Source organism: Anabrus simplex, chromosome 1 (genome assembly GCF_040414725.1).
Source record: "Anabrus simplex isolate iqAnaSimp1 chromosome 1, ASM4041472v1, whole genome shotgun sequence".
Taxonomy (NCBI): domain Eukaryota; kingdom Metazoa; phylum Arthropoda; class Insecta; order Orthoptera; family Tettigoniidae; genus Anabrus; species Anabrus simplex.
This window is the reverse complement of record NC_090265.1, coordinates 1,540,977,333-1,540,998,717: the sequence shown is the minus strand read 5'-3', so window position 1 is coordinate 1,540,998,717 and position 21,385 is coordinate 1,540,977,333. Positions and strand designations below refer to the sequence as shown.

The 21,385-nt window shown below is 38.0% G+C and overlaps 1 protein-coding gene across 1 annotated transcript in view; it reads left to right on the top strand.

Annotated features, from left to right (window-relative positions):
- Nucleotides 1–10,651: 10,651 nt before the first annotated feature.
- Blos3 (Biogenesis of lysosome-related organelles complex 1, subunit 3) overlaps nucleotides 10,652–21,385 on the top strand; it is a 74,955-nt gene continuing 64,221 nt past the window's right edge. The window contains exons 1-3 of the mRNA XM_067138056.1: nucleotides 10,652–10,780; nucleotides 10,882–10,966; nucleotides 11,049–11,151. Of these exons, the coding sequence (XP_066994157.1) occupies nucleotides 10,889–10,966; nucleotides 11,049–11,151 (181 nt within the window). The 5' untranslated portion in view covers nucleotides 10,652–10,780; nucleotides 10,882–10,888. The remainder of the gene's footprint in view (nucleotides 10,781–10,881; nucleotides 10,967–11,048; nucleotides 11,152–21,385) is intronic.

Below are 21,385 nucleotides of genomic sequence, written 5' to 3'. Positions count from 1 at the left end.
TAACAAAGGTTATATTTTCTTTTCAAGATCCAGAAATATCAAGTATAACAGGTACTCAGTAGCATATCAAAAAATTAAGAATGTACAATTGCAATTGGTTAATGGATTTGGGCTTCGAGCCCAGACACGCAATCCTTGAGCAATGAGCCCAACTTTACCTATGTACAAAGTTCAACAAAGGGGCAGAAAACCCCAATCATGCCAAGGAGCGCTTGCTCCCAATTACCCAGTTAAGCCTGCTCGAGGCACACATAACATATGTATTTTTAAGAAAGAGCAACACGCTCTCAAAGTTCAAGCCTATTCAAAGGCCACACCAAACTCCACCTTCAAGCTGCCCTCCGGGCACACAAGAACAGGGGTAATGATACCAACCTACTTAGGCATATTCAGTAAAAAACAGGGTAATTATATGGCCCAAAATTCCAACTTGACTGGAGGCGTAACTTGCACTCCTAATACACTTCCACCTATTTGGCACTAGGCCGTATACACAAGGGCTAATCCCATACTAAAGAGGTGACTTATATAAGAAGACTTTATTACATTTAAAAAAAAGAAGAAACGGTTGTGGAAACAGAGTCACCTCAAAACAATAGGAGGGGGAGCTCGAGAGGGTTAGCACTCTCTATTCCAATTTATAGTTAAAGAGCCGAAGTTTTACCAAGTGTCTATTACATTTTAAAGATGGGTTACATGGGAAAAGTTTTCGAACCTGCCCCGAGGGTTAAACTGCTGAGCTAGCGAGAAATGAAGTTATGAAACGGCCATTACCTTATGGATGAACTGCTGCCCGAAGAAAGAGGCGCTTCCCGCCCCCTGCTACATAATCACACTAGGATAGATGTTACTAAAGTGGCCCCGACACCCGAAAATCAGCAGTTTATATACCCTCGCGGAAAATTCGAGACGTTTCATGAATGATTACAACCCGCCCACAAAATTTTATTGGTCGGCTAAAGATTACAAATCAAAACTGAAGAAGACATCTAGGATTGGTGGAAACTTAATTACAGAAATTACTCATTGGTCAAATTCAAACTGGCGGAAAGAGAAGGATTATACTGCCAACCCAAACAATGACTGAAAGAAATTTAACAAAGAACAAACTTATGAATACCAAATTTCTTCAAAAGGAAGTTCCTTCACTTCGCACTAGGGTGCACAATTGTAGTTCTTAAGTAGTTCCATCTAGAAGAGAATGTTCACGCTTCTTACTACAGAGAAAACAAAAACAAATCGAAATCGACATAGTTCAGAACACTTCAAAATTTACCGTAGAGACATCTTCTGAGAAACCTTAGAATTAATATGGTTGTTAAAGTTGAGGCTTTCTCCAGTAGAGGAGTTTCAACTGGCGCACTGTTTGAATTAACGGCGTGGAGGTGTACCGCCCGGTACAATAAATTAATATAATGAAAAACTTACGTATTTATCTAGACTGCCGATGTTAAGACTGTTGTCACCAAACACTATTTCAGGACTGTGGTCATGGAAAGTTTGTGGTGAGTCACGCTGCGCGTGGAGGGGGGAGGGCAAGACGGGGAGGGGCCTTGTAGATCGATGTGGATCTCTCCTATTGGATGATTAAATCGAGTAGACTATAGAGTGGAGAGGGGCGGGAGATGTAGGGCGGAGCGGCTTGAGCGCTGTGGAACTTTCCATCAACATTGGAGGGGGGAAAGATGTTATTGACCTATTTCATGTTAATTGTACCTGTATGTAATCTGGATGAATGCATATTAATTTTTATTATTATTATTTTATATTTTTATAGGTGAATAAAGTAAGGAACGGTATTATTATTATTATTATTATTATTATTATTATTATTATTATTATTATTATTATTATGAAAAAGCAATTTACCTTCCGTCAACATTGGAGAGGGGAGTGATGTTATTGATCTTTTCCATGTGAATGTACCTTTATGTAATATGGATGAATGCAAATTAATAATTTTTAGGTGAATAAAGTAAGGGAGATTATTATTATTATTATGAAAAAACAATTTACCTTCCATCAACATTGGAGAGGGAAGAGATGTTATTGACCTTTTCCATGTTAAATGTACCTTTATGTAATATGGATGAATGCAAATAAATAAATTTTTAGGTGAATAAAGTAAGGGAGGTTATTATTATTATTATTATTATTATTATTATTATTATTATTATTATTATTATTATTGTTATTATTATGAAAAAAGCTATTTACCTTCCATCAACATTAGAGAGGGAAGAGATGTTTTGACCTTTTCCATGTTAAATGTACCTTTATGTAATATGGATGAATGCAAATAAATAATTTTTAGGTTACTAAATTAAGGGACGTTATTATTATTATTATTATTATTATTATTATTATTATTATTATTATTATTATTATTATTATTATTATTATTATTATTATTATTATTATTATTATTATTATTATTATTACGATAGAAGCAATTTAATGAGTAGGTGTTGTCAGATATTATGCGAGTAGAGCGAATAGGGGGAATTATTTAAATGTGTATGCTCATTCAGGTTATTGGCATTAGCATTTTTTGTGACGTAAATTTCTATTGCTTCTTTTATATTCAAAGATTTACTTTTATTTTCGAAGTGTAAAATTTTTAGATCTGTGTTTATGTCTGTGAAATGGTGTGAACCGTCGTAGATGTGCTCCCCGAAGGCTGAATGCCGATTATATTTGATCGCGTTTTTGTGTTCTTTGTATCTTGTGTGGAAATTACGTTTTGTTTGACCTATGTATGTGGCGTTGCAGTTAGGTTCTTGGCACTTGAGTTCATACACTCCTGACTTTGAGAAAGGGTCCTTTTTGTTTAGGTTGCACCTGCTGAAGTGTCTCTGTTGTGTGTTATTCGTTCGAAAAGCTACTTTTAAACCTTGTTTCTTGAAAATGTTAGCTACTTTGTATGTGTTATTGTTAACATAGTTGAGAACCACGTAGTTTTCTTTGTCGTGTGTGGTGCTTTCCCGGCGGCTTCTCTTATGCTTATTTAAAAGTTTATCTACAGTGCCTGGAGGATGGTTGTTTTCTTTTGCGATTTGTTTAATAATTTTCATCTCTTCATTGAAATCTGTTGTGCTCATTGGTATGGAAATAGCTCTATGTATCATTGTATTCAGTCCTGCTATTTTGTGTATGTATGGGTGGTTCGAGTTGTTGTCAATAGTGTGCGACGTCTGAGTGGGCTTTCTGTATATTTTGTAAGATAGGTTGTCATTATTCCTGTTGATTGGGATGTCTAAATAGTTTATTTTCTTGTTAATTTCTGGCTCCATTGTGAAGCTGATGGATTTGTGTAAAGAATTTAGAGCGTTTAATAACTGGTCTGCATTAGTGACGTCATTATCATATATGCATATGACGTCATCCACAAATCTGCTCCAATGTAAGATTCCTTTTGAAAGCTGGCCCATTAAGAAGATGTTTTCGAAGTTATTCAGAAAAATCTTTGCTATTATACCTGATAACGGTGAGCCCATGGCAATAGATTTTGTCGTTAAATGCAAAGCAATTTTGGTGTAGTGTTGTTCTAAGGAGGTTAATAATTTCCTTTGTTTCTTGTAGAGAGGTGTTTTCTTTAAGAAGGTTTTCAATAATTTTAATGGATTCATCTATTGGTATGTTGGTGTACATGTTAGTGATGTCAAAGGATATCATACGTGTGCTCTCTGTTATTTTAAGTTTATTTAATTCTTTAATTAGTTCTAGGCTGTTTTAATTGATCTGGCTCCTTTAAGTGAAATTTTCTCTTTTAGAAAGATGTTCAGTTGTTTGCTTAAATTGTAACATGGCGCATCTTTAAAATTTACTATTGGTCTAATGGGACACAGCTCTTTGTGTATTTTGGGCAGGGCTTTTAGTGTGGGGAGTTTAGGATTTTTGATGGTGAGGCTTTCTTTTTCTTGTTTTGTGAAAATTATGTCTGTTTCCTTGATAGCTTGCTTTATTTGGTTTTGATATTTATTTGTAGGGTCGCGTTGCAATTCTTGAATACCGTTGTTGTTGATAAATTCTATTGTTTTCTCTATGTATTCGTCTTTCTTCATTATGATGGTTGTGATACCTTTATCCGCTTTCGTGATGATAAGGTTGTTGTTTTTAATTTTGTTATTAACTGCTTTCAATGCGGAGTATGAGTGGCGTAATTCGGTTGCTTAGTGGAATTTTCATGTGCGATTATTTTAGGGCTTCGTTGGTGGCTACGTGTTTTATTATTTCTCTTTGTGGAGAGGGTATTTTGTCGCAGGCAATTTCTACGTCAGTGATGAGCTGTTTTATGTTGTTTTCGTTATGACGTTCCTGGCAGTTGAATTCGAGACCTTTCTCTAGCAGATCTATTTCATTCTTTGAAAAGGTAGTGTCTGATCTGTTAATTAATCTAGGGTGAAAATTCCCGAGTTTGTTGTGCTTAGCGTTTTCTGGACTTTTCTGTTTAATCATTAGGTTACGTATTTTATTGTCAATAACCTTCTGTTTCCGGATTGCTTCCTTTTTAATGTAATCGTGTGAAAAGTTGGAATAGGATGTCCATTGTGTGCGGTGCCAGAAGTTGCTTAGGTTTAAATGGATGCGTAGAATTTTTTTATTGATTTTCTGTTTCTTTATATACGCGAATTTGATTTCGTTTCTGATCCATAGTAACTGTGATTGAGATGTTGATATTTTAGCCGAAGTTGTTGTGGGTTTAGCTTTTATGGGTATGTACTTAGGAACGAGCTCTAATTCTAGACATTTCTTATTAAATGTAATTGATTTGTCAATGTTCATGATTTTAATTTTAAGTGATTTGAGCTTTTTGGCTTCGTTATTTGCCTGACTGGCCGAATAATTCGTTAAAAATGAATCCGTGTTTTCCAGTGTTGACTTAGTTAAATGTAACAAAGGCTTTTCAGTCTGTCAAACACACAGCAAATACAATGTAAATTAAAACACTATAAACATATCTGTAAAACACACACTAACATACAAAGTATGACATGTTTTGTTCTACAAGAACATCCACAGATTCTATCAAATCACTTAAAAATAAGCTTATATATGTACAGTATTGTTTACGTAGCGTAAACTTGTCAATGACAGAGAGATTAGTGATAACATGAATCAGTGATGACAAAAAATAAAATTTATACAATTATTAATATAATGAAAAACTTACGTATTTATCTAGACTGCCGACGTTAAGTCTGTTGTCATCAAACACTATTTCAGAACTGTGGTCATGGAAAGTTTGTGGTGAGCCACGCTGCGCGGGGAGAGCGGAGGGCAAGACAGGGAGGGGCCTTGTAGATCGATGTGGATGTCATTGACCTATTTCATGTTAATTGTACCTGTATGTAATATGGATGAATGCAAATTAATTTTTATAATTATTATTATTTTTATAGGTGAATAAAGTAAGGAACAGTATTATTATTATTATTATTATTATTATTATTATTATTATTATTATGAAAAAGCAATTTACCTTCCGTCAACATTGGAGACGGGAGTGATGTTATTGACCTTTTCCATGTGAATGTACCTTTATGTAATATGGATGAATGCAAATTAATAATTTTTTAGGTGAATAAAGTAAGGGAGGTTATTATTATTATTATTATTATTATTATTATTATTATTATTATTATTATTATTATTATTATTATTATTATGAAAAAGCAATTTACCTTCCATCAACATTGGAGAGGGAAGAGATGTTATTGACCTTTTCCATGTTAAATGTACCTTTATGTAATAAGGATGAATGCAAATAAATAATTTTTTAGGTGAATAAAGTAAGGGACGTTATTATTATTATTATTATTATTATTATTATTATTATTATTATTATTATTATTATTATTATTATTATTATCATTATTACGATAGAAGCAATTTACAACACTGACCAATAGAGATAATTCCAAACTTCAGGCAGCTGAAATGAAATTCCTACGCACTATGATCCAGAAAACCAGGAAAGACAAGATTAGGAATGAGAAAATTAAAGAAGAAGTAGGAATAGACAGTTCTCTCCTAAATAAGATTCAGATATCAAGACTGAAGTGGTTTGGTCACATAAAGAGGATGCCAGTAAACAGAACTGCAAGGAAGGAATTTGACAGAAAGGTAGAAGGAAGACGACCCGTGGGAAGGCCACGTTGGAAATGGATAGATTTAGTTAAGAGCGATGTAATGCTGAGAGGTCATGATTGGGGCAAGTTGGTGGAGGAAGAATGGTACAAGGACAGGATGAGATGGAGGAGGATCATATACCACACATGGGAAACTGGAGGTGGTTTAGGATGATGATGATGATGATGATGATGTTGTCAGATATTATGTGGATTAGGAATGAACTTAATGGGTGAAGCTGTACGCATAAACCGACTTCGGTGGTGGTGTCATGTGAGGTGAATGGAGAAGGATAGGTTACCTAATGATTTAAAGATAAGAGGTATCGAACTAAATGAGGCCACAGAGCTAATTACAAAAAGAGGTTTGTCTTAGTGGTTAGTACATTCACAAAGGCTTGCCGATTGAATGCTGAATGACATAACAATCTACAGTGAAGATGTATGTTTCACAAAACTAAATTTGGGAAAACCACAAAACAGCTAGTGTAAAACTGAGCAGGACCAAAAAATCAAGAAATTGACCACTCGTCAGTTTCATAATTAAGCACGTCACCTTTATGCCACTTGGCTTTTCAAAAATGTTACCACTGTTTAGTTGAATATTACTTCTCTTTCCACCAAACTAAAGGACTAGATATACAATGCTGGCCGTAATTCTAGGTGATTTTTGCGTTTTCACTGTATTACTGTACCTCAACAAGTCACTTATTAGCAGATGAACATCATTAGTAATTGAGAAGCTAATTTTGCCTTAAGTCTGTAGTCTGTAGCCTTAAGGTTAATGAAGAAGGTAACACGTACAAGAAAGTTTAAAGCAGGATTAGTGATAGTACAGCGCCTGCTGTTATAAAAATATGCCAGAAATACATGTTTACTAAATGTTACAAAACAACTCCAAGAACTGATAGACATGATATTTAAAGGAAATTTATAGTAGCCGCTCAAAATGTTGAATGAATGCATGTCTGACATCTTCTGCACCATTATTTTAATTTCTATCAAGTTGAATTTCACCTTCCTCTATGCCCTGCCTAACTTTATCCTCAACCTCTGCATCAAGAGGTGGTTGGTGTTCGTTATTGCCGACTGCCAAATTATGGAGAACTGCACACGCGGCAATCACTCCTTGCAAATTTTCTATTTTCTGCCGAATACCTAATGTCAGCACTGGAAATGGGCCTTCCACACGCCATACTCATACAGAGTTATGAGTTCTTATAAGGGACTCATTATACAACTACTGAGCTTGAGTGGCTGGGTTCCTAAGAGGAGGTAGCAAGTGCAGACCAGGGGCATATACGGAATCACACACAAGGACCGAATTGCCAAAGTCGTCACTCTCCAACCTTGTCTTCAACACAGAATAGTTGAAGATTGTGGAATCGTGGCTTCAACCTGGCCACGTTGCCACAATGTCCTTAATCCTTAGCTTTGTGTCGTATACAGTCTGTAAATTCATAGAAAAGTAACATTTTCTGTTGCTGAAGTCTTCGTGGGTATCTCCACCTGGTGATTTATACCTAATATGAGTGCAGTCCATTGAACCTATTGTACGGTGTGAGCTGCCAGTCTATAAATATCACTCTGAAGACTATAGCAATCTCTCTCCTTCAGGCATCTTGATATATGTTCTCCGAGGCGAAGCAATTGCGGCACTGACTCGATTGACAACAGTTACAGCAGTAACTTTATGAACACCAGAAATATCACCTGCTGTTGTCAGTGTTACCCCAGTGGCATAGGACCTCAGTGCCATTGGTTCATTGAATGTAATGCATAATTTCTGAAATAGGATAAGAAAGCTCCTGGTTAGAATTCTACCATACAAATGTATATATGGTATATAGGTTGCCATAATTCAATATCAAAAATACGTAGTGTTGCTGTGATATAGTCTGTTTGTAATACAGGCCTACAATGAGACATAATATTTATAATTACGTCTAGGCCCTACATGTTCACTTCAGGCCTTGCATTTTCTCTAATTTTATTTATGTCAAGTTTCATATCACACAACAGGCCTATACAGAGCTAATAAACTGGTTTTATGGCAACTGAACTGTTATCTTAACACATTCAAGACTGACGAGGAGCATGACATCTCCTAGAATATGGAAAAATAGTGTAGCCTATTGTTCTGCATACTTTTTATCGTACAAAATAATTGTTCATTCTGTGCATTGAAGTAGAATTGTTTGCCTCTCGTATACGGTATATAACCTCGTCAATATGTATTATATTAGTCTTCAGTCGTTTATGTGTAGATATAAGCTTACATGCCAACAAATCCACATGAAGAGACGTTCTAACCTTGTTTCTGTTACAGTACCTATGTTACACGTTACCTAGATATTTCACATCCAGACTAATTATAGCCCTAGTTATATAATATTATTCCACTAACAATACAGAGTATGTTACTCACCGATTTGTAGCATATTCCAGGTGATCACGGATTTCAGCTAGTACAAGAACTGTCGTCGCATTTGTTAACATGAAACGTTTTACAAATTCTTCGTCATCCCATTCTTCGAAGTTATTTGGACGTGGCCTAATACTTTTCACTTTTCTGACACAATGAAGCATCTGCTCCAGAAATTCGTCATTAGAATCAGACTCAAAATCAAATTGGTTCATTAAACCATCATTACGACGCGCAGCCACCTTGAATGCGTTTTTACTGCCGACAGCTGACTTCCAGATAAGACGGTTAATAGCCTCTCAAACTTCGGCATGGCTATAGGCCTACTCAAGAATATTTTCACAGATTGCACATAAACGAATGCCGTAGTACGCGTTTTTAACCGAACTTCCAGAGAAATGTGCAAACTGCCAAATACATTTATACCGCACTTTTATCTGGCTGTCGTAGTACAGGCCCTAAGGATATGTTATTTCAATTCCTTTGCGTCATGTAATTATTTATAGTGGTTGTGATTATTGTTTTAAGAGGAAGTACAACTAGGCAACCATCCTCTATATAACACTAATCAGAGAGAAAATGGAAGGAAACCGACACTTCGAAAAATGACGTTATCGGACAAAGAAAGGCAAAGGCCATGTAGGGCGTGAAAATGAAAACTCCCTAGCCCTCGCAAACCTTATAGCGTCGGGGTCGGAAAAGAACAAGAGTTGACCAAGAGTGGTCGGATAGGACAGACTAAAGTGAGGAGCCTGGCACAAGTAAGTGGAAGCAATGCTGGGACTCAGCTAGGGGCCCCGTGGTCGCCACTCCACGCTCCAAAGCTCAGAGCCCCTGAGGCCCCTCTTAGTCGCCTCTTACGACAGGCAGGGGATACCGTGGGTGTTATTCTACCGCCCCCACCCACAGGGTTATTTATAGTACGACGCATAATGATGCAGATGATTACGAACAATTGAACGTTTATTCCAAGTATTATTTTTGTAACTTCTAATTGCAACCAAGATTTATGTACTGTCAGTTTCGTGGTGAATTGCTAATAGATCCCTTAACCAAACCAAACCCCATGGCACTACAGCCCTTGAAGGGCCATGGCCTACCAAGCGACCGCTGCTCAGCCCGAAGGCCTGCAGATTACGAGGTGTCGTGGGGTCAGCACGACGAATCCTCTCGGCCGTTATTCTTGGTTTTCTAGACCGGAATAGATCCCTTAGCTCAACTAAACACACGTTTGAGGTATTGATTAAGTTAACGATGATCCAATTTCTGTCCTTATGTCATTACCGTACTAACTGTGAAATATTCCCAATGTATTTTTCACACTTTTCTTTCAAAACATGGAATATGCATGAAACATAATTTCCGACAAGAAAGAGCGTTACAAAAATTTTGCAAAGGTTTGGCTTGGAAGACTTGAGAGAAAGAAAACGAGCTGCTCGAGTAAGTTGTATGTTATGAACTGTCAGCGGAGAGATGACGTAAATGACATTAGGAGACGAATAAGCTGGAATTGTGTCTTTAAAAGTAGGAAAGATCACAATATGAAGATAAAGTTGGAATTCAATAGGACAAATTGGGGCAAATATTCGTTTATAGGAAGGGGAGTTAAGTATTGGTGTAGCTTACCAAGGGAGATGTTCAATAAATTTACAATTTTTTTGACATCTTTTAAGAAAAGGCTAGGAAAATACAAGTAGGGAATCTGCCACTTGGACGACTGGCCTAAATGCATTGAATGGTTATATATAGAACGTAATTACGGTTATCGGACAGTAAACAGAATGTTCAATTTCAAACGCCACCATAATGTTTACACTGTTTTATATGATTTAAAGAAGAATTTTTGAATTAATTCACGTCAAATTACATCTAAGGTGCTATACTAGCGCCGCGTAGTGAAGCAATATATCAAGCAGCCAAGTTCTTGCTTTATATTTACAATCCGTCTCCGTTCGTTTTGTTTAATAGTTCTTGTTCCTTATAGTTATCTATGGATTTGAAGCTGCGCGTCTCCTGTTGCGCAGGTAATGGCAAATACAAAGAGTAATAAATTAAATATGGCTGTATGTTTCATAAATACTCTTGTTTTTTGAAGGCGACAGTGAAACGACAGATGCGAGGAATTTGCCTGAATGTTGTTGTGGAAATGTGATCTTAGGTTAGATGACGAACTCTAGTTACAGAGATGTACTATTAGAGCAAGGGACTGTCTCAGCTATAAAGCGTAAGTACCAAATAATTTACTTATCTTTGAGTGTGTACCTGATTTGTTTGAGATCTGTGACTTGTGATACTAGTGGTATACGTCTCTTCTCCGATTAATAGGAGTAGTATGATGGAAAGAAAGCAGTATGTTGTAATTGGAGAAGCACCTGAATCTGACAGTGAGGAAGAAGTTAATGTGTCCACTGTATGTATTAATATTTTTATTTAACTTATGTCTACCGGAAGGCAGGCTGTCTAAATTAATGTCTGCCTGTATTTGTTTTCAGGGAGTCAGTGTACTGCAAAACAAGCAGCGTTGTGGAAATAGTAATTCACAAGGAATAATTGTTGTTGGGGAAGCGCCAGAATCAGACGAAGAGTGTGAGGAAGGCATGTATTTTTTTAAAGAAGAGTTCATATAGGACCAATGCTAATACACATACGCTTTTGTCTTTGCAGTGTTTCAATGGTTTCCATGTATGCATGCCTTAAGTGTTGCCAACTCTCTTCTTTTGGGCGGGAGTCGTCTGTAGTTTGTTTTCAAGTTCCGGAGAATGACTTATGGACTATAACAGTTAAATTTGGAGATTCTGATTAATTGTTGAATTCGTCTACTGAAGTCATATATATTTATTATTAGTATTGTTATGGTCTTCAAATTGGGACAATTCCTTCTCATAGTTGCGAAATAAATTTGATATATTTAAGAGGAATTTAGTCCTTTTCGCATCCTCTCATCCTTGGGGAGTTTTAAATTGATTGGTTTTTCGTTCAAATATATCCTTGAACTATTGTTCTAAGAGGTTTTTTTTTTTTGAGAACCGCTCATATTACTTGTTTGACGTGAATATACTTCACAGTAAAATTCAGATTTTTTTGGAAGTCTAAGACTAATTTTTACTGGTGTCATATATTGTACTTTATATGGAGTTTATATGTATTAGGAGCATTTTAATCAATTCTTTACATTAATTATGTTTAATTTTTTGCAACATTTGCTGTGGGCGTTTGTCAAGCCTGTTGAGTATTTCGAATTTTATTTGTCATGTACGAGTTCGATTCCAGTTTGGAAACCGTGAGACAATTCCCTTGACCCAGTAGAGGACATTCTTCTCTTAGAACTAACGGCTTTATTTATTTTCTTATTTAAAATATTGGTACATATAGGTTCTATTGCAACAGGTGTGGTCATTTGATTTCTACTGAGAGATACAGAGGCATAGTCTAGTGTTATGAAATGAAAAATACGAACCGGTATGTCATACTTTCCGATTTTAAAGAAATTTGTATTCGGGAGTCTGTTGTGATGTTCTGTAGAAGTTAGGCTAGTATCAGACCCATACTTTTTACTAGTAAAGAACAAAGTTACATAAACAAACTTCACCTCCCACAGCTGTCGGTGTGAAACGTGCAAATTATTCTTTGAACAATTCTCGGCTAACTGCTGTGCAACAAATTTATGATCATAGGCCTATTTGTGGATAGTGCATGGAGCAAAGAAAAGAAATTACTTGATGTGCCAGTTGTGGAATGCATTTTTACAGTGTGTAATTAATTTAAGCATACTCTGCAAAACATGTTATTTTATGTCTATGTGATGCATAAACAGTGATACTAGAAAATGTCAAACCATCAGAAATATTATGCAAATGTGAATTTGTTTGTCAGCAGAATCATGGTAAATGGTTGTTACCATGCAATTTTTAGTACTTCATAAACACAAACAAATGGGGTCCTCCACGGTGATCCAATAAACCCAATCTTATTCAATATCGCCACAGCAGATGTAACAAAAATAATACAGAACTCTCCAGTCGTGCTATATGCCTATGCTGATGACATGATACTAGGCTCCAGAAACAGGGAGGTCCTCCAGGAAGCAATGGACAAGTTACAGATCTGGGCTGACGAAAATGACCTACAGTTAAAGGCAAAACTGTTTACATGACATTTCTAAAAGGAGGAAGAGTTGCGGCACAAGACACACTCACGTTTTCTGAACAGACCTTGAAAAGAGTAGGTAATTTCCGATACCTCGGCATCACTCTTCAATCTAATGGTACCTCTTACAGAATACATATAAGAGAAAGAACGGCAGCAGCCATATGAGGGATCTACGACATAGAAAACCCCACCATGATCTCGCTAGAAACAGCAATGCTTCTCTTCTGCAGCAAAATTCTCCCTGCTCTCACCTATGGTATTCATCTCATCTGGGACCACCTTACTATGACCGACTTAGAAACCCTAGAAAGAGTAAAAGCCAGATTCCTGAAAAGAATACTGGGGATAGCAAAAACAGCGCCGCCAAGACTAGCGTATATGCTTGCAAAAGAACGCTTTTTTATAGAAGATACGAGGTACATCCTACAGCTACCATCTTTTCACAACAGAAGCCATGCTAGACTGAAGATGGAGTGGACCAAACCAGGTTTTGCGAAGTGCCATCACTAGACTACCTGTACATGGATTTCATCATAAATTGTGCATGAAAACATACTTCCATGACCCATGACCCAGATGAAGACTGCTTATGCAAACTATGCAACAAGGTGTGTGAGCGATATCATTTTACAATTTGTACACAGAGACACAAGACTCTAAAGGAATACAGCAAAGAATAATGTATTTTGTATCTATTTGATCAGTGTATACTAATTTTATGCACGTTTGTGTGCTCTTTCCTTAATAATAATAAATAAATTAGGCCTAGATTGTACATTCGCAAATAGTCATATAGTGCTTGTAGTGAAATTTAAAGTCTTTAGCAATAGTTGACCAAATTGCATAACTGTATTAGTGTTTAAAGCCTAGTTTTTACATTAATGCTCTTTGTTGGCAATGAAAAACATAGCTCCCTACAAAAGGCAAGAAGTTTTGAGGTAAGATTAGTTAACACTGGAGTTGGTATTTCAATAGACTGGAAATTAAATGTGGAACGATTTTTTTTGTTCAATTTTAGGCCAGGGGCCCAGAGAATAGAGGTGGAGGCTCGGCACAGAGTAATGCTCCTTTGTTGTTAATACAGGAGAGTGTTTATAGAAATGTCATTAGGTGCTACCAGTTGTTGAGGAGTGCAGGTTTGTACCTTTAAAGGTGGTAAGAAATGGTAAAGACCCACCTTATTACAATAGAGAAATAAAGAGACTAAGAAGGAGATGCAGATAGGAAAGAAATAGTTAGAAATGGCTGTGGAAGTAAAGAGAAATTGAAGGAACTTGCTAGGATGTGCTAAGTTGGGCTTATCAGTTGGTAAATAGCGCACTGGGGCGAAATGCTGGCAACGAAGAATTAGTTAGCTGGAAAATTTATAATGTCCAATAATGGACCATTTATATTAGTATTATAGATTTACTCATTCTGGACAAATATTTCAGGTTCTCTATGGGGATCAGCATCTATATCATTTGATGGACAAGCAGGCGTCAAGTTTTGGTAATGAGACTAAGTGTCTCATAGTGCATTGGTACTGCTGGTGGCTACAAGTAGCCTACACAGTGGCCCCCAAGGTATGCACTAGCCATGCGTCTTGGTGGGTGTGCCATTTACCAACTGATGAGTCCAACTTAGCACACTGGGGCAAAACGCTGGCATTATATCATTAAATGGAATGTTCCCAGCTGTCAGTGGAGAAATGGCGTGGAATGACATTAGTAGACGGATAAGTTTAAGTGGCGTCTTTAAAAGTAGAAAAGATATGAGGTTGGAATTCAAGTGGACAAATTGGGGCAAATATTCATTTATAGCAAGGGGAGTTAGAGATTGGAATAACTTACCAAGGGAGATGTTCAGTAAATTTCCAGTTTCTTTGAGATCATTTAAGAAAAGACTAGGAAAACAACAGATAGCGAATCTGCCACCTGGGCGACTGCCGTAAATACAGATCTGGATGGATGGATTGATTGATTGATTGATTGATTGATTGATTGATTGATTGATTGATTGATTGATTGATTGATTGATTGATTGATTGAAGAAAATGTAATGTTGTGGAAGTGTCTGACACCTATTGGTTTGCGTACGTCCTAACTAGTGACAAAACACCATTAGGCTAATATGTCTGGGGTGATCAGCAGGAAGCTTGTTGAGGGATTGTGCCCCCATCTAAAGGGGGCTCTGTTTCATGTTAGACATTGGCCAACCCCTGTTGGTGGGGTATGCAGACGAACAATGCACCCACGGTATCCCCTGCCTGTTGTAAGGGGCGTCCAAGGGATGATTGTATTAGAACCATGAAACTACTTGTGATTACTACCACCACGTTGGGAAAACCATGGGTCGCTTTTACTTGGGCGTAGTGCCACTATGTTAGGTGCCGGTACCAAATAGGTTTGTGATTAGTAGCAACAGCGTGTGTTGCCGGCTTCTACAGTACCTGTGATTAGTACCACTTTAGGAGCAACTCGATGTTTCTGCCTTGCCTATGATTAGTACCCACTATATGAGGAACACCATGGGGTAGTGTGGGTCCCTGTGATTAGTACACATGTGGGATGAACACGATTGGTTTGCGTTGCCTGTAAATGGCACTGCAATGTGCGAAACACCATAGGTCTGTATTCCATGTGCGAATTTCATAACCTGTGAGTAGTGCCATACTGTGTGTTATGCAGCAAGTCTACTCTACTTTTGATTAGTACCACAACTTGACAAATACCATGGTTCTACTTTCATAGCGATAAGTACCATTATGAGGGGCCGATGACTTGGATTTTGGACCCCTTTAGACTAAAAGCATAATCGATTATGCTATAGACGGAGTCCCTTGGTCAGTAATACTATTGTTTCCCGTCAGTTTCTGTGAGTGCGAGACATTGCAGGTCGGATCCACTGGTTGTTTTAAATTCATATCTATCCATTCATTCCGTGCCGGCCCCGTGGTGTAGGGGTAGCGTGCCTGCCTCTTACCCGGAGGCTCCGGGTTCGATTCCCGGCCAGGTCGGATTTTTACCTGGACCTGAGGGCTGGTTCGAGATCTACTCAGCGTACGTGATTAGAATTGAAGAGCTATCTGACGGTGAGATAGCGGCCCCTGTCTAGAAAGCCAAGAATAACGGCCGAGAGGATTCGTCATGCTGACCACACAACACCTCGTAATCTGCAGGCCTTTGGGCTGAGCAGCGGTCGCTTGGTAGGCCAACGGCTGTAGTGCCATGGGGAAGGGAATCCATTCATTCTTCATCCTCACATTTTGAATTCTGGTCAGTGGAGGATTTTGGACTTTTAATTTGTCATTCCGTCTCATTTAGTACCATTATGGGCTGATGACCTAGTTGTTAGGCTCCTTTAAACAACAGGCATCATCAGCATCAGACATTGGCGAACATTGTTGGCAATATAATTATTAAATTAATGTAGTTTTGGTCCACTCTAAACTACATTAATTTGGGACTAGTTTCGGCCGGGGCTGGCCATCTTCAGCCTTAATGTAAAACATCTAATAACTAAACAAATGTGCATGCACACAATTGACATAAAACAAATGTTAGAACATGCGATAATTAGAACATTAGCAAAGAGAACATTGTTGGGTCCATAGCAAGGCGAAGTTGGCAATTAAATCTGCATTGAATTATGGGAGCTTTGTAAATTGCATCCATTGGTAGTTAGTATTCAGAGGAGGGTTGTAAGTAGGGGAACCCGGGGTAGTTAGAACATGCGATAATTACAACATTATCATAACCTATGAACATTGTTGGGTCAATTAGCAAGGCGAAGTTGGCAATTAAATCTGCATTGAATTATGGGAGCTTCATAAATTGCATCCCTTCTTAGTGAGTATTCAACAGAGGAGAGTTGCAAGTAGGGAAACCCGGGGTAGTTAGTTAGAACATGCGATAATTAGAACATTATCATATAAACACCAAAAAGTAACTAAAGATATTTCTGCATTCCCACACATTATAGTGTGTTACTCAATTTGTGAAAGAGTTTTTTTCTAATTACCCTATCAATTTTGTATTTTCCTTCATATGATATTTATATGATAATGTTCTAATTACCCCGGGTTCCTCTAATGGTGAAAGATGTGTCTGTGTTTGGTTTTAAAAGCAAGTTTCTTCTGGGAATGGCATGGTGGGATTCTAGCATTAGCGATGAACACACTTCTCCTCCACAACCATTTTAAGGTAACATTCATATATTTCATCTCGCCAAGTAATGTTTTACATACTGGGCCCCTGTCTTAAGAACGCTACCACATGTTCTGTAAGGCAAGAATATAAAGGTTTTGCTGAGTAATAGGCACAAATCACTTCGGCTTAGCAGTTTGTATGGAAATTTCAAATGATCAGCTGAACTGCTTAGGCTATCACCTAGGAGAGAATTCTTTATGCATATGTCTAGTCGTCAGGAAGTGGTGTCTGAGACCAAACACGCCAAAACAGAGTCATTTTTATTCTATCTAAACAATCTGAAAGAACAACATTATTCACAAATTCACTAGTTTACCATTGGGAGCTTCTGCATCCACAATGGGGTTAGTATATTTCACAGCAGAGTACCGATACTCCTCTTCAGTGTGGCAGAACAGGTCACATGTTAAGAAGGTTGACGTGGTCTTCAATCAAACCATGTGCATCATCAGCAGCATTGTTTAATCCAGTTCTCTGGTTTTTCTACATATGTTGAGCCAGATAAGTAGTGGGAAGAAAGAAAGAAATAAGTGTAAATTAAGTGATATAAATGGGGTGTGTAAACTTCCCCCATCTCTGACTGTGGTGCAGTAAATCAAACTGTTCACCACATTGTAATAGAATTTCAAACGAAATCATACTCAGGATCATTGGTGAACTTTATGGGAACATCATCTTGGGTCATACAGTGACTAGACAAACTGGACATAATGCCTGTGACTGACCTGAAGACACTCCAGTGTCTTAATAAACACTGATGGTTATGTGCACACTAAATGTGATGGTTTTAAAGTTGACTGAATAAGTTAAATCATCATGGACAATACAAAATTAGAAATGTTAAATTCAGAAAAGCTATTATGAAGTCTGACAAGTTTAAGATGGAGCTTGTTTAATGGCACTTTTCATGAAATGGTTGTCACATTGGAAGAAGTGGAAACTGCTATCAAGTGAATGAAAATGGGAAGAGTAGCAGGACCTATTGGTTTACAATCATAAGGTAAGGGCAGATTCTGCCCGAAGGCAGGTCCAAACCTTCGCAGAGGTGTACCTGAGCCGGAGTTTACATATGGTAGGGTGGCCAGTTCCTTTCCTCTCCTCCATTCCCTTACCCCCCACCAACAGCACGTGGCAACGTATCCAAATATTGACCACGCCCAATGTTGCTTAACTTAGATCTTACCGAGCTCGATAGCTGCAGTCGCTTAATTGCGGCCAGTATCCAGTATTCGGAAGATAGTAGGTTCGAACCCCACTGTCGGCAGCCCTGAAAATGGTTTTCCGTGGTTTCCCATTTTCACGCCAGGCAAATGCTGGGGCTGTACCTTAATTAAGGCCACGGACACTTCCTTCCCACTCCTAGCCCTTCCCTGTCCCATCGTCGCCATAAGACCTATCTGTGTCGGTGTAACGTAAAACAACTAGCAAAAAAAAAACTTTGATCTTACGGGATCCGGTGTTTCAACACGGCTACGGCCATTGGCAGGTTTACAATATCTGTATAGTTTATTTAGGTCTAGTTGGACTGGAGTAGAGGAGTTATAATACCTGTATTTAATAAGGTGGACAAGTAGACATGATAATTAGACCTTGGATTTTAGCCAAAAACCTGTTTTGTTCTTGAAGAGATAACTTAAAATGAAGTTGTATTTACAAGTTTCTTCTTTTTGTTTTGGCCATCTGAGGACCATATTCATTCATATCAGCTTTGTTTCTTCTGGTCTTTCTCCTTGTCCATGATTATTTTGTTCTGGACCTAGTTCTGTCCTGAAAAGTTGTATTTATGAGGTTATAAACGGTGGTCCTGTACTACCTAAAAATGCCTAAATTGACGTTAGAATCTATATTTGCCTATATTCCTATAATTCCTATTTTATCCATAAATCGATAAATTTATTCCGAGAAACTAAAATATTTGCTGACTCGTTTCTGATTCATGAACAGTATATTCTTGAAAGACTTTACAAACAAAATCTTAAAATTGGGATACTGTAAACAATACTCTCCGGAAGTCCTGAAGGACTTCCCAGAGTAAACATGCACGTAGTCTGTCATGAGGCGAGAGACAGTATCCATTAACCTGCTGGAAACAAAACTGATTTCATTCTGTGAGAACATTTCAGTGGCTCATTTGTTCAGTGTGTGAATTATGCCAAAAATGTCGCTTTCCAAGTCATTAATTAAACAGTGGTTGCAGGAGTTTCCTCATTTCACATCAGATGGTTTGCATCAAAGAGGTGAGTGAAATTTGTTACATATTTCCCCCTAATGAGTTATTATCAATTTAGCAAAATAAAAATGGTAACACATTAGGCTAGAGAATCTGAAAGGGGGAAACGGACAGACTAAAGTTAGATGTAGTTGGTATAAGTGAAGTACATTGGCAGGAAGAGCAGGATTTCTGCTCATGTGACTACAGAATTCTCAACACAAAATCAAACGGGAAATGCAGAAGTAGGTTTAATAATGGATAAGAAAATAGGGCAGCGGGTAAGCTACAGTACTATGACCAGCATAGTGAAAGGATTATTGTGGTCAAGATAGACACGAAGCCAATGCCCACCACAATAGTGTAGGTCTATATGCCTACTAGTTCAGCAGATGATGAAGAAATCTAAAGAATATATGACCGAGCTCGATAGCTGCAGTCGCTTAAGTGCGGCGAATATCCAGTAATCGGGAGATAGTGGGTTCGAGCCCCACTGTCGGCAGCCCTGAAGATGGTTTTCCGTGGTTTCCCATTTTCACACCAGGCAAATGCCGGGGCTGTACCTTAATTAAGGCCACAGCCGCTTCCTTCCGATTTCTAGGCCTTTTCTATCCCATCATTGCCATAAGACCTATCAGTGTCGGTGCGACGTAAAGCAAATAGCAAAAAAAAAAAATATATATATATGAAGAGATGGAAGATTTAATTCAATATGTAAAAGGTGGCGAGAATCTAATTGTGATGGCCTGGAATGCAGTGGTAGGCCAAGAAAGAGAAGGTAATACAGTAGGAGAATTTGGATTGGGACAAAGGAATGAAAGAGGAAGCCGGTTGGTTGAATTCTGCACCGATCACAATTTAGTCCCGGCTAACACTTGGTTCAAACACCACAAACGACGGCTGTATACATGGACGAGACCTGGAGACACTGGAAGGTATCAGGTATCAAATGTACTTCATTATGATTAGGCAGAGATTTAGAAACCAGGTGTTGGATTGCAAGACTTTCCCAGAAGCAGATGTAGATTCTGACCACAACCTGTTGGTCATGAAATGGCACCTGAAGTTGAAGACATTGAAGAAAGTAAGGAATACAAGGAGACGGGATCTAGACAAATTGAAAAAAATCATGTGAGGGATTGTTTCAAGAAATATGTAACACAGGCTGAAGGAAACACAGTAGAGGAAGAATGGACAGTCATGAAGAATTTGATCAGTAAGGCTGCTGAAGAAAAGTTAGGAAAAAAGGAAAGTTGAATTAAGATAACTCAAGAGGTACGAGACCTGATTGATAAACGACTAAAGTACAAGAATGTAAAAACTGAGGAGGGCAGAAAAGAATACAGGCGAATGAAGAATGAAGTAGAAAGTGCAGGACAGCTAAGGAAGAATGGCTGAACATCCTTAATGTTGAAGGTTGGTATGGCCCTAGGAAAGGTAGGTGCTGCATACAGGAAAATCAAGGAAACCTTTGGAGAAAGGAAAAGTAGGTGTATGAATATTAAAAGCTCAGATGGAAAACCACTTCTAGGGAAAGACGACAAGTCAGAAAGATGGCAGGAACATATCCAACAATTGTATCAAGGTGAAGAAGTAGATGATAGTGTTCTGGATCAAGAAGAGGCTGTTGATGCTAATGAAATGGGAGACCCAGTCTTGAGGTCAGAATTCGACAGAGCTTTGAGAGACCTAAGTAGGAACAAGGCACCGGGAATTGATGACATACTCTCAGAATTACTGGCTGCCTTAGGAGAAACCAGCATGGAGAAGTTATTCCATTTAGTGTGTAAGATGTAGAATACAGGAGAAGTGCCACCTAATTTTTGGCAAAATGTTGGTATACCTATTCCCAAAAAAGCTGCTGCTGACAAGTGTGAAAACTATCGCACCATTAGTTTAGTACGAAGGTAATCCCAAAAATAAGGTCTCCTATTTTTTTATAAATACTTAGACCTGTTTATTTCTACAGTGGTTTACATCATTTTTCAGCTTGAAGATTTAGCTTTTCTTTCGACATAATCACCATTTTGGTCGATGCATTTTTGTAGACTCTGTGACTGTTTTTGTGTGCGCATGTCATACCAGCTCGCCGCTATGCTGTTCAGGAAGTTGTGAACCTCATCTTTCATCTGGCACACATCTTCCGCTATTTCAATATTTCCGTTAAAATTCTGTGAGTGGCGCTTCGGGAAACCTCACGAACCAAAGTGCAGAGATCATCCAGGGTGATTCGCTGATCTTCACGCATGATTTGCTCAACCTTCACGACTGTCTCAATGGA